At 46.6% G+C, this 16,973-nt stretch overlaps 1 protein-coding gene across 1 annotated transcript; it reads left to right on the top strand.

Annotated features, from left to right (window-relative positions):
* Nucleotides 1-1,319: 1,319 nt before the first annotated feature.
* LOC147607303 (serine/threonine-protein kinase STY13-like) lies at nt 1,320-16,767 on the top strand. The gene is made up of 6 exons (XM_086790244.1): nt 1,320-2,191; nt 2,517-2,649; nt 2,738-2,933; nt 15,598-15,722; nt 15,871-16,029; nt 16,145-16,767. The coding sequence occupies exons 1-6, from the start codon at nt 1,926-1,928 to the stop codon at nt 16,505-16,507; spliced, it is 1,242 nt and encodes a 413-aa protein (XP_086646370.1). The 5' UTR covers nt 1,320-1,925; the 3' UTR covers nt 16,508-16,767.
* The last annotated feature ends 206 nt before the right edge of the window (nt 16,768-16,973 follow it).

The raw sequence follows: 16,973 nt of genomic DNA, 5'->3' as shown, positions 1-16,973 counted from the left end.
TAGTAGGGAGTCCTCATTGCATGAAAATCCATTAGTAGTAGGGAGTCCTCATTGAGAGAGAGAGAGAGAGAGAGAGAGAGAGAGAGAGAGAGAGAGAGAGAGAGAGAGAGAGAGAGAGAGAGGGCCTTTGTTAGAGGCGATTGGGGAGGGGGAGGGTAGAGAGCACATTTGTTGTTAGGTGTGTAAGGATCTTTACACACTACCCTTTGAAAAGCTTATAGGATCCCAAGTAGGGAGTCCTCATTGCATGAAAATCCATCAATTTTCACCTTTGAAAGACCTAAAGATATGAAAATGTGTAATTTTGTCCAATGTTTTCGAAGCGTAGGATGGGGAAAATTGTATTCAATGCTTAAAATAAAATAAAAAATGAAAATGTAAAGCTAAAATGAGTAATTTCGTCCAAGCATAGGATGGGGGAAAATGTATTCAATGCTTAAAATAAAATAAAAATTACACTCTGAGTTCCAAATTTGTGAATAAGAAGCTTTGAAAAGGAGATCTATGAAGAATTACACGAAGAGTTCCGAATTTGTAAATAAGAAGCTTTGAAAAGAGATCTATGAAAAATTGGATGACAAGGTTGTGGATGGGTGGAGAGGTTTGTTTTTGCATAAGAATGAGTGGGCTTTTGGTTCCTTTCATTTGGCCAGTTTTTAGTCTAGGGATGATGTCCTCCCCTGAATTTGAGATTCTCTCATCGTGCTTAGGATTGATTATATGTAAGACTAAAGCTTGTGGGGCATGGAAGTATTGTTGGTAAAAAGAAAGCAAGCAATTGTGGGTTCTCTACATTCTTGTCTTTCTTATAATAGTGTTGTGTCGGTGTGCCCTGTTTTTCATGATCATGAATGTAGGAAGTGTCAAAGATCATTGCATGGTGTTGGGGGGCAGGTGAGGGGAAAAATATCTTACAAGGACACACACCATAGCATATGATAAAAATTTAATCACGAGTGTGGTGGGAGAGCCCAATTGTCCAAGTGGCTCTCCCAACACGTGTGACATGTGCAGGACAAGTGGGCACACGCCTCTCCTTTGATTAACAAACCCATTGTCCAAGTGGCCCCCCCCCCCCCCCCCCCCCCCCCCCCCCCCCAACCCAAAAAAAAAAAACAACGAATTATTTATATGCTTCTCCAAAAGTAAAGGAAAAAGCTGCTTCCAAAAGCAAAGCACTCAATCTCAGAAAGCAGGAGAGCGAGCTTAATCGTGCTTTTCAATCCTGGCTTTCCACAGCACCCATCTCCTCTCCCATGAGCTTTTTGCTTTCCCAAAGTACCAATGTATTTATTTATTTGCTTTTATTTCCCCAAAGTACCCCTCCCCGACTGCTCTCAATTATTGGGCTTTCAATCCTGTCTTTCTTGCTTGTTTGTTTCTTTCCTACCGTTCTTCACCCTGCTCTTCTCCTCTGTCATCAATTTGTGTCATGCTTATTGGGCCCTTTTGGATATTTTCTGAAGCCCTGTTCTACATCTGTCTGCATTTTCTCAAGCCCAATTTTAGATATTTTCAACTCCTTTGTTTGCTGATCGAGTGAGTATGTGGGTGATTCTAGCAGAAAATCTGCCATTGTGGGTGGTCGTACATCGCAGCGCAAATTTCAATTAATGGGGCGATTATCCCTTACCTTTGCCATTCTAAACTACATGCTGTAATCGTTCCCTTTCAACACCTTCCAGAGTGTGGTGCCCATATGTTCACCAGCAATCGCTCAGAAGATTGTGACAATGCCTCCTCGACTGCTTTCCTTTCAAACAATTCTGTGTTTTTCTGAGTTGGGCTCGTGCCATTCGCCCAAAAAAGATTTTACCTCACCAGCCATGGAGCAGCCCATGTTGAAGCACTCTATATGAAGTTGCAGATACATTTTGAGTTCCTTTTCCTTTCGGAGGAGTTCTTGAAGCTCTTGTGTGCATACCATGGGACACAAAGACCTGAAGAAAGATGATGAGCAGAGGCTCTTGTTGAAGAAGGAGACCACGGCAAAGATACGCCTCACCCCGGCGGACAAAGCAGTGAAAGAGGCTCACAATGCTGTGGGGCCATTGGCAGCCTCACACACAGGTGTTCACAGCTGGTCGTCGTCAGAGCTCAAACTGGACAAGAAATGGATATTAGATCCAAATTTACTCAGGGCTGGAGGGGTGATTGGCGAAGGCGCTCACGGCAAGGTGTATGAGGGAAGGTATGGGGTCATTGATACTCTCTTTGATCACTTCTCTGATCTGGGGTGTCATAAATTTATCTCTGTTAAAGATTATGTGCAAATTCTTATCTGTATTCATAACATAGGAGGTTCCTTTAGGTGCATTGAATAATGAGGAATAATATACCTATTGTCCACAGCTAGCTGAAGGCATGGGGCTGAGTTCAAACCCTCCCTTAGTATATGGCTAAGAGCACCCAATAACTAAATGCTCAGGCTTCAGCCCAACTCGTAGCCTTACTTCTTGTCTCTTTTAGCATACCTATGATCTATGTGCTGCCTTCTGGAACTTCTTCAAATTCAGGTACCAAGATATGAGTGTGGCTATTAAAGTGCTGCAACGAGCACAAACATTAGAGGACCAAGTGAAGACAGAAACTCGTTTTGCCCGTGAAGTGGAGATGATGTCTAGAGTGCAGCACAAGAATCTGGTCAAGGTAACTCTGGTTATTTTTAATGACCAATTTTTGAAGGGTGTCCATATCTAAGTAGGCATTGTTACCATTGCTAACTTGTCTGCTGCAGTTCATTGGTGCTTGTAAAGACCCAGTAATGGCCATAACGACAGAGCTTCTACCAGGGAGGTCGCTTCGGAAGCATTTGTTAAGCTTACGCCCCAGCCAATTAGATCTGCATGTTGCTGTCAATTTTGCTTTGGATATCGCACATGCCATGAACTGCCTTCATATTAATGGAATCATTCACAGAGATTTGAAACCTGGTATGGGGAGTTTTGCAACTACATGCACACTTTTTTCATTCACAGAGATTTGAAACCTGGTATGTGAAGTTTTGCAACTACATGCACACTTTTTTCATCTTTTGTGCTGGAAAAGTAGTCCTTAATTGCTTAATGTACTGATAATCTTGTTCACATTATTAGTTAGACAAGTCAAATGAAGCTTGGCGGTGGAGTCATTCTCCATCCTTAGCATAGAGAACTTGCTTTAGGGATATTCATCTTTACATTGGCAACTCTTGGCTTTTTTCAAGCTTGTAGCTTCAACCAGCAGAAGGCTGCCCACCAGTCCGCATGAAATTCTCTTTCTTAATTAGAGGGCTTGTATTGTCACGTGCATCCCGCACTTGGATGCCACGTAGACATTTCTGTATAGAAGGTGCAGGACCTGGGATGGTGAACTGGTCCCATGTGAGCCCAGTCCGGGACGAGTCAGCCAGGGATCCATCTCAGTCGTCCGAGGTCAGGAGTGCATTGTCTTGCACATGAGTCCAAGGTCAGGTGTGCACTGTCCTGCACATGAAACAGTGCCAGTCCGTGCTGTGAGTCTCCCTCTGGAATGATGTCAGTGATTCTGTGTATCTGGTATGGTACCGGATGCCAGATCACTGAGTAGTTAGTGTTTAAGACAAGGGGCCAGCCCATGGGGCTACCCCAAGTCGAAGTGTGGGCATGGGGATGGTGTGAAACCACCCCCATGAGGGCCAGGAAGGCCCTGGCTGTACCCACCAGCCATGGGTAGGCCATGGGGGGGTGTAGGACAGCCCCAGTGGTAGCCGACTGCGTATCCAGCTCTTGGAGAGGCTTAAGGCAAGTATGGGGCAGCCCATACAGGCTGCCCAGCCTCCAAAACAGGGGGCATTCAGTGCCCAGCCTCCTAGGCAGCAGGCGCCTAAGTGCCCAGCCCTATTTCCCATGTGCGCAAGTGCCCAGCCAAGCAACAAAGTGATGCGAAGCATTTAATAGTATTTATTGCTGTATTTTCTGGTCGTGGGAGCATTTAATGCTGGCTGACTGTTGTAGTACTAGTATAAATAGCATTGCCCACAATCCCATTCATTCATCTCATTTTCTCACCAAGAGCTCAAGCATAAGAGGCTAGACAAGCCAAGAGGGTGCTAAGCAAAGGGGTGAAGGATTTCAAGTCAAGGGCAGGGAATTCCCAGCCAATAAGGGTCCAAGATTCTTGTATTTTCTTTCAGATTTACATCATTCTAATAAAGCAAATACACCATCCGTGGTGGGGGCCCTACAGAGGGTATTTGGGACCCAATACTGTGTCCTCTCCATCTCTCTCTCCCTCTCTCTATTTTCTGCACATCTCCTTTCAATTTGTGTGTTAATTGCCGTCGCGAAAAGAGTGCTGATTTCTAAGTATTGAAGTTACCGATTCTTCTCCGAAGCTTCCGCATATTACAGTGGTATCAGAGCCTACTTCAAGTACAAAGATTCAGCAAAGAAACTAGAATTTTTTCTCGCTCATGTGGTTGGTTTTGAGACGCCGGTGGACTACCCCTTTTGGAGTGACTCCTGTCTCTCGAAGGACGGTTGGTTTTCAGCCTCCGGAAGCCTCCGGACGTCTCCCACACAGATAGTGGATGGTCAGATTGCGTTCCGGAAAGGAAGTGCTTTTTCCTGCTACGGCGAGCTTCGACGACAAGAGAGACCAAGAACCATGGGACCAGAGTGCACCAGGCAACCCAGCTCGGGCACCAGGCTTGAGTGTTATAGACATGTTCCAGCAGATGATGCGAGCAATCGCAGAACAGACAGCCAAGTTGGATGAGCAGAAGGCGCAGATCTTGGCTCTGGAAGAGTGTACCCGTTCTCCAGCGTCGCGTTTTCCATCTCCTCCTCCCTCTCCTTCCGTATCCCAGATTCTAGATCCTTGTCACAGGGATCCTCTCGCGGGGTCACAACTGCAGCAGCCAAGCTCTTTGCTTGAGTTGCAGAGATGCGTGCATTGGAGATCCGACAACGAGAAGACGAAGCCATGCGACGCGTGGAACACGAGCGTTACCTCAGAGCATTGGACGCCAGATTGACACCGGCGGCACCCTCCAATCATTTTCCCGAGAAAATGAACTTTAGTAAGTATAATGGTAAACTCGATCCTACAACTCTCTATTCATGGTTACATCAATTTGAAGCTTACTTTGCCACAGTTAGGAAAACAGATACTGACAGAGTGATCTTAGCCACCAGTTGGTACTTGGAAGGTGAGGCCAGTCCTTGGTGGACTCAGTGGGCTCATGCCCACACCAGAGTAGGTACGGCAGCTTATGTGTGGGACGAGTTTGTCCGCGACCTTAAGCAGCGGATTCTACTGCCCCACTACCTTGAGTGACTTGAAGACGAGTTCAGGGGAGCGCGTCAGAACGCGCAACCAGTCCTTCAATTTGCCAATAGAATTTTGACTTTATGTCTGCAATTAGGCTTATTTGATACGGACAAGAAAGGGCAGTTTTTGTATGGCCTGGACACGCAAATCCAATGGGAGGTGCGTATGTTTAGGCCAACCACCTTTGAAACACCTTTGAAGACGCACTCTCGCTTGCGCAAAGTGCAGAAATGAAACACAATGGTGGTAAGCCCAAGACTTCCCAGCCAGCTTCTCCCAGGGCTACCGCCTCGGGGGGCAAAAGCCAGAACCAGATGGGGTCCTCCTCAGGATAGAGTCCGGAAGCCTCTGGCTCCAAGAACTCGAACAATGCGTCTAAGCTTACTCCAGACCAGAAAGCGGAGGCAGGCAAGATAGGTGGCAAGTTGAGTGCTGAGGAGCTTTCTCAGTACAAGAAGGAGGGTAGATGTTTCTTTTGTCATTCAAAAGGACATACTTCTCGAGATTGTCCGAAGAAGCCTCCAAAGCCCGCCGCCGCCGCCGCCTCCACAGCTTCCGTGGTGAGCTCAGCTCCCACACAGACCCGAGTCGTCGTCTTGTTTGACGGTGGCAGCACGGAGGATGTGGTCACGGAACAGCCGCTAGGCGTGCCTGTTTAGATCTGACTTCCGTGGACAAACAGGTTGAGGGTTTTAGCACAGGCATGACAACGAGCGTCAAGTATGAAGTTAGTTATTCAGGGCATAGAGTTTGTGCGTGATTTTATGGTTACCCCTCTTGTAGGAGCAGACATAATTTTGGGTATTCAGTGGTTTCACAAGTTTCTCCCTTATGTCAAGTGGGACAAGCACACGTTCCAGATCAATCGGAATGTGTCAAACGCCCCAGTGACCATTAAGTGTGAGCCAGGAATTTCGAACTTTCCGCTCATAAGCCACTTGTTGCAGACTAAGCGAGCAGTCAGGAAAGGCACAGAGTGTGCAATGATTTACATCCAGACAGCCCAGATGGTGGCCAGTGCTTCCGAGAAGTACTTGGTTCTCCATGAAAAGTTCCAGAAGATTTTTCTTCGGGACAGTCTCCCTCCCCAGCTCCCCCCGTTTAGACCGGAGGACCACAAGATTGACCTCCTCCTAGGCTCGAAACCCTCGAGCAAGTTTCCGTATCGCCTTTCCAAGGCAATGGAATCGGAGTTGGACCGCCAACTCCAAGAATTGTTGCAATTTGGCTTCATCTGCCCCAGCGTGTCGCCATTTGCAGCACCGATCTTATTTGTCAAGAAGAAAGATGGGTCTTCCCGTTTGTGTGTCGATTATCGTGCACTCAACAAGTTGACTATCAAGAGCAGATTCCCGATGCCTCGAATTGACTATATTCTCGAGAGGCTGAATGGAGCAAAGGTGTTCTTAAAACTGGATTTAAAGAGTGGGTACCACTAGGTGCGGATTGTGGAGGGGGACATCCCCAAGACAGCCTTCCGTACGGAACGGGCTCACTATGAATTTGTGGTCATGCCATTTGGCTTGACGAACGCCCCAGCTACATTTAACCGCATGATGATGCGTGTTTTCTGGGATTTGATTGGAAAGTGTGTTCATATTTTTGGACGACATACTGGTAATTTCAACTAACTGTGACATTTGTCAAAAGGTGAAAGCTCCTCGTGGAAAGAAGATAGGGTTGTTACAGCCCTTGCCAATTCCTGAGGGTCCTTTCCAAGACATTTCCATGGACTTTGTCACGAGTTTGCCTCCCAGTCCGAGTAAGCGTAATACGCAGTGCGTAACTATTGTTGATAGGTTTAGCAAATTTGTTATGTTTATTCCTTGCAGGGCCAATGTGACCGCCGAGGATGTTGCCCAGTTGTTCAATCGGCATTGGTACCCGATTGGCGGGATTCCTAGAACCATAGTGTCAGACCGAGATGCCAAGTTTACCAGTCATTTTTGGAGGGCATTGTTTGATAATTTTGGTACTAAGTTGAATTTTTCCAATGCATTCCACCCAGAGACGGACGGCCAAACAGAGATATACAACCAGTTCGCCTTTGATGTGCTGAAGTGTTATGTCCACGATCAGCAAGGTAAGTGGGAATCATATTTGCCTTTGGTTCAAGCTGTTTTGAATGATTCTTTTTCTTCAGCTACTGGCAGGACTCCATATGAGGCAGCATTTGGAAGACCTTTCCAGTCATTGTTGTCCAAGACCTCGTCTTCAGTACCTGAAGCGAACAGAGTGACGGAGTCGTACCAGGAGATTTTAGAGTGAGTAAAAGACAGATTGGCTAAAGCACAAGAGGCCTACACCATAGTTACCATGGAACGGGAACGTTCCGGGAACGTCGGATGCTGGAACAGGAGCGGGAACGGGAACGGGAGCGGATCGGGAACGTCGGGGAACGCCACGTCATATGACATGTCAGCATATGACATAAAATGACAAAACATTTAAAATATCTAAGATTAAACTTTAAAGTCTTAAACATTAAAAATTTGAAGAGTCCAGACTCCAAATAGAAACTGAAAAGAAAGTACATCGCATGTGGATATATAGAAACTGAAAAAGAAAGTACATCGCATGACAAGTACAAAACTAGCCTCAAGGGCCAAGGTAACTGGTGAGTCAAAGACTAGTCATCAGCAAGTGGGATCTCATCCTCCTGTCTAGGCTGTCCCTCAATCTGCTCATCCTCATGCTGCTCCACATCATCCTCTCCCTCTGGCTGATCCTCACCATCATTGTCATCAAGATCAAGGCAAAATCCAATAAATGGCTCTGGAGTACACTCAGCCCTGAACTTGTTAAGCAAACGCAAGTTCGCATTAACAAATACAAGGTCATTTGCCTTCTGGACACTAAGCCTGTTCCTCTTCTTGCTTGCAATGTTCCCCAAACTGCTCCATAAGCGCTCACATGGCGAGGAGCTAGCACCCTGGCTAAGCACTCGAATGGCCAATCTTTGCAGCAATGGTGTATCTGCCCCATAATCCTCCCACCACCGTGCACTGGATATCTTGAACCTATCATTTTGTGCATCCTGCAAAGCGAAGAGGCCTCTCTTTTGTCGATAGAAGGAAAGGTCTTCACGAACCCTCCTCCTATCATCTGCATTGGGTACAAGCTTCCTCAAGATATCCTCCCAACCCTGCACAACCTCTGCATCTGTCTCTTGTCCTTTGCCTTGAAATTTTGGATCCACCACAAATGCAGCAGCCTCTAATGCAGAGTGATACTCTGTCCACCTGCCTGTCGCAAGACGAGATAGCTCCTGTCTCCTACCCCCATCCAAAGTCTGTAGAGATAGGATTCTCTCAATCATCCTGTCCATCCCCTCGTACACCTTGCCAATGCAAGGCTCATCTCCATCAAGAAGCCTCAACATAAGAATGATTGGCCGCACAACCTGCAACAATACCTCAACAGTGTCCCAAAAAGTGTCATCAAGAACTATGGACTTGCATCGAATACCTGCCACTGAGGTACGCTCTCGCCATGCATCCCACTCCTCACAAACTACAAGCTGCCTCAAATGATTCTTCACTTCAAAAAGACGCTTTAGCATAAGGAAATTATATGCAAAGCGTGTATCTGAATACTTTAAGAGATCCTTTGGGCATCTCTGTCGAAATACAGCCAAAATGTAGTGGTGGCGAGTGATAAATGAAACAATGTGATTGCCCATTTCAATAAAAGGCTCCACCCACTGCATCTTACCAATATCTTTGAGGAGATTGTTGAGCCCATGTGACATGCAAGGAGTGAAGCAAATATGTGGGTACCTATCCTCAATGATCCTCCCTGCTGCCTTGTTTGAGTTCTCTCCATCAGAAACAAACTGGATGACATTATTGGGACCCACGTAATCAATGGCTTCACTCCAAATATTTGCCAATCTCTCTGTAGTTTTGCCCGCCTTTGAATTGTCAATAGCTTTAATAAAAAAGCTACATCCTCTGGAGTACGCAAGGATACCCTGAATGGAGCGGCTCCTAGTGTCACTCCAACCATCACCCATGATAGTGACGCCACATCTACGCCATACATCCTGAATGGGTCCCAAGGCATCCTCTATGGCCGTCCTCTCTGTGGCTAGAAGTGTAGTGCGCAATGCCTCGGATGAGGGTGGAGCATAGCCAGGTCCGAAAGAAGCAATCTCCTTCACCATATCTCCAAAGTATGGGTTGCGGGCCTTTACCAAAGGAACATCTGCAGCATAAAAAAACCGTGCCACTGATGCATCTACTTGTGCCCTCCTCCCAGGGTGCCATGATGCCACAAGACTAGCCTGCACTGGACCTCGTGAAGCCTGGGTCTGGGAAGCATTTGTTCCATGTGCGGATGGCTGTGGAGCAGCCCCAAATAATGGGGTAGATGCACTCGCTGAAGATGACGCGCCTGCAGGTGTAGCTGATGATGATGTACCTCGAGAATCAAGAACAGAGGGCCGACTCCCTGCTGCATCAAGTCTATCTGCAAGTGCCTGCAATCGTATGATATTTGCTCCTGACACTGTAGGGCAAACAGAAATGCCTTTGCCTCTACCCCCCAACAAATGGGCTCGCACACGATCTGTGCCTCCAGTCTTAATGGATCCACAAAAGTGGCACTTCCACTTGCGTGACCCTCCTCCTCTTGCACTATCATATCTGGACACAAGATCCACCTCATTCCACCAAGGGGATCTGTTTTCTGCATCAGGAGGTGCCATTGAAATTGATAAATGGCTGAAAATTAAAAAAACATGCAAAATGCCCTTGCATGAGACATAAGTAAAGTGTCCACAAAGTGGAAAAAAACGCAGCAAACTAGAATCTCCAAAATCCAATGTTCATTGCGTCAAATTTTAAATCTTACCTGCGCAAGACTCGAGTGCCACCCGAGCAAAAGAAGGGGCCAACTTGCCAAGGCCCAAGAGGAGGGGCCAAGAGGAGGTAGGGAGAGTGTGGGGCAGCCAAGGCTCAAGGTAGGGAGAGTGTGGGGCAGCCAAGAGGAAGGGTGGGGTAGTAGGTGGAATGGAGAGTGTGGGGCAGCCAAGGGGGCAGCCAAGAGGAAGGGTGGAGTGGTAGGGAGAGCACTCAAGCAGCAAGCGCAGCCAACAAAATAGGCGCAGCAGCGAATTGAAGCCGTACGCTGGATAAAAACAGCCGCCGCCGACTTAGCGAAAATGCGCACTTTTCGGAACACCCGGAACGGGCGTTCCGTCCTAGCGTTCCGGCGTTCCGATAGCCGTTCCGCCACGTTCCCCAGCAAGTGCGCCGTTCCAGCTCCCGTTTCCGTGTTCCGGGCACGCATTGAGCTTCGGAGCGGCGTTCCGGTGTTCCAGGAAGGCGGAGCGCCGTTCCACGGTAACTATAGCCTACACTCGACAGGCCAATAAAGACCGAAGGGATATGAAGTTTTCGGAAGGGGATTGGGTGTATCTTCGGATTATGAAGCAAAGATTAAAACAAGTGGGCAAACGATGCCCAAAGTTGTCTTTCAAGAGCTTCGGACCTTTTCCCATCAGGAAAAAGATTAATGAGGTGTTTATACAGTTAAAGCTACCTCCGAGTTGGACTATGCATGATGTATTTCATGTCAGTTGGTTAAAGCCATATGCAGGTCCAATCCTTTCAGAGGTCAAAGACGAAGCGGAACCAGACATTGTTGATGAAGCAGAAGTTATGGTTCCAGAGCAGATCCTTCTGCACCGTTTCAAGCATGGCTCCGGCCGAAGACTACGACAGTTCCTCACGAAGTTTCAAGACCAAGGAATCCATGAAGCGGTATGGCTCGACAAAGAGTTTTTCGAAGACCATCCGGCGTTATTGACGGATTATTTGGAGGCTATGCAGCTTCCGTCAAGTTAAGCAGAAGGGGATGGCACTTGGATGCCACGTAGACATTTCTGTACAGAAGGTGCAGGACCTGGGATGGTGAACTGGTCCCATGTGAGCCCAGTCCGGGACGAGTCACCCAGGGATCCATCTCAGTCGTCCGAGGTCAGGTGTGCATTGTCCTGCACATGAGTCCAAGGTCAGGTGTGCATTGTCCTGCACATGAAACAGTGCCAGTTCGCGTTGTGAGTCTCCCTTTGGAATGATGTCAGTGATTCTGTGTATCTGGTATGGTACCGGATGCCAGATCACTGAGTAGTTAGTGTTTAGGACAAGGGGCCAGCCCATGGGGCTACCCCAAGTCGAAGTGTGGGCATGGGGATGGTGTGAAACCACCATGAGGGCTAGGAAGGCCCTGGCTGTACCCACCAGCCAGGGGCAGGCCAGGGGTAGCCGACTGCTTATCCAGCTCTTGGAGAGGTTTAAGGCAAGTATGGGGCAGCCCAGCCTCCAAAACAGGGGGCATTCAATGCCCAGCCTCCTAGGCAGCAGGCGCCTAAGTGCCCAACCCTATTTCCCATGTGCGCAAGTGCCCAGCCAAGCAACAAAGTGATGCGCAGCATTTAATAGTATTTATTGCTGTATTTCCTGGTCGTGGGAGCATTTAATGCTGGCCGACTGCTGTAGTACTGGCCGACTGCTCATGTTGGGTAGTGTAAATAGCATTGCCCACAATCCCATTCATTCATCTCATTTCTCACCGAGAGCTCAAGCATAAGAGGCTAGACAAGCCAAGAGGGTGCTAAGCAAAGGGATGAAGGATTTCAGGTCAAGGGCAGGGAATTCCCAGCCAAGAAGGTCCAAGATTCCTGTATTTTCTTTCAGATTTACATCATTCTAATAAAGCAAATACACCATCCGTGGTGGGGGCCCTACAGAGGGTATTTGGGACCCAATACTGTGTCCTCTCCATCTCTCTCTCCCTCTCTCTATTTTCTGCACATCTCCTTTCAATTTCTGCGTTAATTGCGGTCGCGAAAAGAGTGCTGATTTCTGAGTATTGAAGTTACCGATTCTTCTCCGAAGCTTCCGCATATTACATGTATGCTATTCATAACTTATTTTTGGCTAGCCTTTCAAATTTACCTGGCTGTCCGGCTGCTAATCATGTGTCAGGAGACAACAGAGATGCTTGATTTCACATGGCAACCTATATACAGGATACACTGCTGCTCTGGTTACGGGCAAAGAGTACTTCTTCCAAAGCTGAGGCAGAGTAAAATCTACCCGTATTCGCTTCCAGCAACACCACAGCCTTTGCCTCTACACCTTTGCACTGAGCTTGTGAAATTTTCATGCTGCCTCTTTCTCACTCTTGACATGTTGAGACGTGTTCAGTCCCTCATGGGAGGCACAACTCGGTCTCATTCTCCTATATGAGAAACAAGCCTCATAACATCTTACCCTCTTGTTGGGCACAAGTTGGACATATCATCTGAACAAGCAGTTACAGGACTTGGAGTGGAAAACTGGTTCCTTGTGGGCCCCAGCTGGGACAAGTCATCTAGGGTTCCACTCTAAGCGTCCAAGGTTAGGTGTACGAGTCCCGCACATGAAGTAGTGCGAGTTTGTACTGTGAGTCACCCTCTGGAATGATGACAGGTGTTCTGGGTATTCGGCTTGTAGCCAATTGCTAGGCGACTGAGAAGAACATGTAGTGGCATGTAGGATTTGCATAAGTGTCGGGATTGTACCCAAAACTTGGGCTAGCTAGGGCACAGCCCATGGGCCATGGCTTTGGCCCATAAAGCCCATTTGCTTTGTGGCCAGCCCTGATAACGTAATTCATAAGCATAAAACAGGTTGTGGGCTTTAATTCAGCAGGCCGACCCCCTGCAGAGACCACTGACCAGCATCATAGATTGGTATATAAGAATGGGCTTAGTTAAGGGTCAATTCATCTCATAATTCACGAAGTGCTGAAGTCTTCCAAGGGCCAGGACAGCCAAAGGTAGCATAATGCAAAGGTGAACTTGAAGGTCAAGAACCAGATCATCTTCAGGCTGAAGGTTTACAGCCAAGGGAAGATCTACAGATTTGAATCTTTTCTCGTCATTCAATAAAGCAAATACGCCATCCTTGGTGGGGGCCCTGCATGCAGAGGGTATTTGGGACCCAATCAGGTGTGGTGTGTCTTCTCTCTCTCTCTCGCCCTCTCTCCCTCTCTCTCTCTCTCCCTCTCCCTCTCTCTTGCATTCTTGCTTCGGCTACATTGTGCAATTGTTAGGAACCAAGGTGCTGAACATTCATTATCTGAAGCATAATCCCATCTATAAGCTTCCGCATGTTACAATAAGTAAACATATGGAGAGCTGCTAGGCTGTATAAGACTCTTCTCCAAAAGTTCAATCACATGATCACATGATCTTTTGGCTTCTATAACTATAACAACCCAGGTATAGTATGATAAAAACAATCTTCCTTCTTAATTTGAAATTCACAATAGGAATAGTGTCATCATGAATACTTGCATCAATGGCCTTATGCTTTACTCTTTTGTACACCTTAACCTTTTTATGATCAAAATAAAAAATAGGCTGATGCTACATATGCCAAGGCATGCCAAAAATCACATCACATCCTTGAAGAAGAAATCGTCTTCTTTGTCCAAGCATCCTTGTATATGAATACAAATCTTACCAGTGATGAGTAATCCTTGAGATTCTATTCTGATGAAAGGTTCTTCGTCTTGCAAAGGAGTGTCTAGCTATGAAACATCCAATCCCAATGTGGTAGCCATCTCCGGAGAGGTGAAATTATCGGAAGCACCAATATCAAATGAGAATAGGGCAGACTGATTTTGAATCCCTTAAGATACTTCCACTTTGCTTTTGGTTGTTTTGAGTTGTTGACAATGTCTGGCGCAGGTTTTACTTGCTTTTCTTTCTGCAAACAAGAATAATCAGTAACCATAATTTCTCTCTTGTATATAAGTTCTCCTTTGTTCAGTCATGAGTTTACAAGTTGTTAACCCCCACACCCCCCCCCCCCCCCCCCCCCCCCCCCCCGCGCGAATTCTTTTCTTTGTGACGGTCCTTGTTCTCCCGAGCTACTGGATTTTTTTTCGGGTTTGGAAGAGTTTGTCCATTTAAGAGTCTTTGCAATGCCGGCTTTTTGAGGTAGGTCTGCTTGCATGTCTTTCTTATGAGGGATGAATGTGTAAGCTGAGGCAACTCCTCACAAAAATACACTTCAACAGCTTGTTGAATGCTTTTTATCAATCTCGCCCCAAATTTTCTAGCCTCTCCTCATCGGAGATGATCATGAAAGGAGTTACCTGTTGGAAAAGCGTTTGCTCAATGCTCCACCCTCGTGTTGTTACTACGGGTGACGGATGTACTCTATTTTGTAAGCCCCCCTAAATGAGGAGTAGCTGTTGTGTTGAGCACCCGAGCACCCAGTAGTTCCCTGTTTAGACATTGGCTGGTGGCCAAATGTGATTAGGAGATGGCTTATGTAAACTTGGCACTCTGCCAAGTAGGATGCATGCTTGTGCAGGCTATGTGACTGCATTAGTGAGCGTTGGGATAGTAAATGGAGGACACACTTTTTTCGAGTTGTTACAAGGCCTGTTTGAGGATCTAGATGGTCTCAGATGGCCATGGGATCTGTGCAAAAAGCTCTACAGGACCATGTCGTAGCCTATTATGGTCCCAATCGGATCAGTTGGTTGGTAATTTTGGACGAAGTCGGGGGTTTGTCCGACATGGCCAACCTACATCCATGCCGACCTTGGGCACTATATATAGACTAGTTTAGCAACCTTTGTTCACATCGAGTTCATTACGAACGCTCTTGTAAGCAAGACATCCTTCGTCAGAGTTTGTCCAGATCGCCAGTTTCTCTATCTGATTCCACTCCACTTGAGGATGTCCACAACCCAAAATGGGGCACCATACATTGTTGCCGGTTTGACAAGAGAATCAAAAAGAAATGCCTTGGTTTGAACTTGTTGAAAGTGGGGTTGAGAGCATTCCCTCTCAAGCGTGCCAATGAGGTGATAGCTCAAGTGGTAGAGATGTTTGTCTAGGAATAGGAGGTCCTGGATTCAAAACCCCATGTGGTGCTGCCTCGGTGGCATCGCCTACGGGCAGATAAAAAGCCCCTACGGGCGGTGAAAAAGGGTAACTATGGGAGGATCTTGGGCCTAAGGCTAGTCGGAGAGGGGGGGAGGAAATCCTATGCTGCAAACCCTCTTGCCTGTTGTAATGTGGTAGGTAATCTCATCATAAATTTTGAACACAACTTCCAAGTGTTTCTCTGTTCGAGTCTAAGGGCGGCACTCTGAAGCCATGTTAGACCCCATCTCAAAAAACAAAAAAAAAAAACACAATTTCCAGGCATGAGAGAGAATTCTAGTACAAGGTGCACAACCAGTTTTTGAAATCATGTAAGAGGTTTTTGAATATCATTTGCATTATTTGTGCAGATAACCTGCTGTTGACAGCTGATCAAAAGTCTGTCAAACTTATTGATTTTGGGTTGGCTCGAGAAGAGTCATTGACAGAGATGATGACTGCAGAGACTGGAACGTATCGCTGGATGGCTCCTGAGGTGCAGTTTTCATCTATTTGAAAAGACTCAAAGAAGAAAAATAACAAAATTTCTGACCTTGCAAGAGAACATGGTATCAAGAACATTTGTCTTTAATTTGGTTCCTAAATTCTTTACAAGCACTTGACAGCCCAAAATGAATGTGCAGCTCTATAGCACAGCTACATTGCATCTTGGAGATAAGAAACACTACAATAGTAAGGTGGACGTGTATAGCTTTGCAATAGTGCTTTGGGAGCTAGTGACCAACAGAATGCCCTTCGAGGGCATGTCAAACCTTCAAGCAGCGTATGCAGCTGCCTTTAAGGTTCGTTTGTATTGGCAGACCACACTTTTTCCTTGTCTTGTTGGGTTATAATTGAGCTTTTTTGACTTCACAACCTGAGGAGTAAGCCCATGATTTTTTTTTGGGGGGGGGGTAGAATGTGAGGCCAAGTGTTCCAGATGGGTTACCAGAGGAGTTGGTGTTCATCCTGCAGTCATGTTGGGCAGAAGACCCAAATGCACGGCCCAATTTCAGTCAGGTGGTTCGAATGCTAACAGCTTTGCTTGCTTCCCTACCTGTAACACATTCACATGTCCCTGCACAAAGTTTCCCACCCAAACTCAGCAATGTGCTGGATTCACCCAATAGAAGATTGGGGAAGGATGATGTGTCAGATGGGGGAAGTCCTAAGCAACTCAAAGACGACTTTTCAGACGGAGGAAGCCCAGCCAAGTCAAAGCGACGATTTTTGTGCTTTGGGCAGTGTTTTGCATCAGATAAAGGAGAGCAACTCATGTGAATAAAATGGGCTATGAAGGAATGTTGCTTCTGGTGGCATTGCCCAAGAGAGCTTACTGAGGTTTTGCATAAGATTTTTCCAAACACAAGCATTACTTTTGTGTGGTGTGATTTTAGCATCAAGCAATTATGACCAAGTGTATATGGTTTGCATCCAAACACAAGCATTACTTTTGTGTGATGTGATATATGATTTTAGCATCAAGCAATTATGACCGGGTGCATACTGTTTGCACCCAAACACAACCATTACTTTTGTGTGATATGTTTTTAGCATCAAGCAATTATGACCAAGTGCATGAGTGAGCAGAACCGGCCTCTCTTTATGATCGAAATGCAAATATGTTACAGGAACTTTGGTTTTGTAGAGAGTGTGCAGTGACAGTAGAAGAGAACACACAACCAGTTCTGGATTAAGAAAGGGTACGTCTCTAAGGTCCTCCAGGGTCTCCCAGGGTGTTGCCTCT

This window comes from Cibotium barometz, chromosome 55 (genome assembly GCF_041138505.1).
Source record: "Cibotium barometz isolate CiBa-2024 chromosome 55, ASM4113850v1, whole genome shotgun sequence".
NCBI classification, from domain to species: Eukaryota; Viridiplantae; Streptophyta; class Polypodiopsida; order Cyatheales; family Cibotiaceae; genus Cibotium; species Cibotium barometz.
This window is presented reverse-complemented; position numbering and strand designations above follow the sequence as displayed.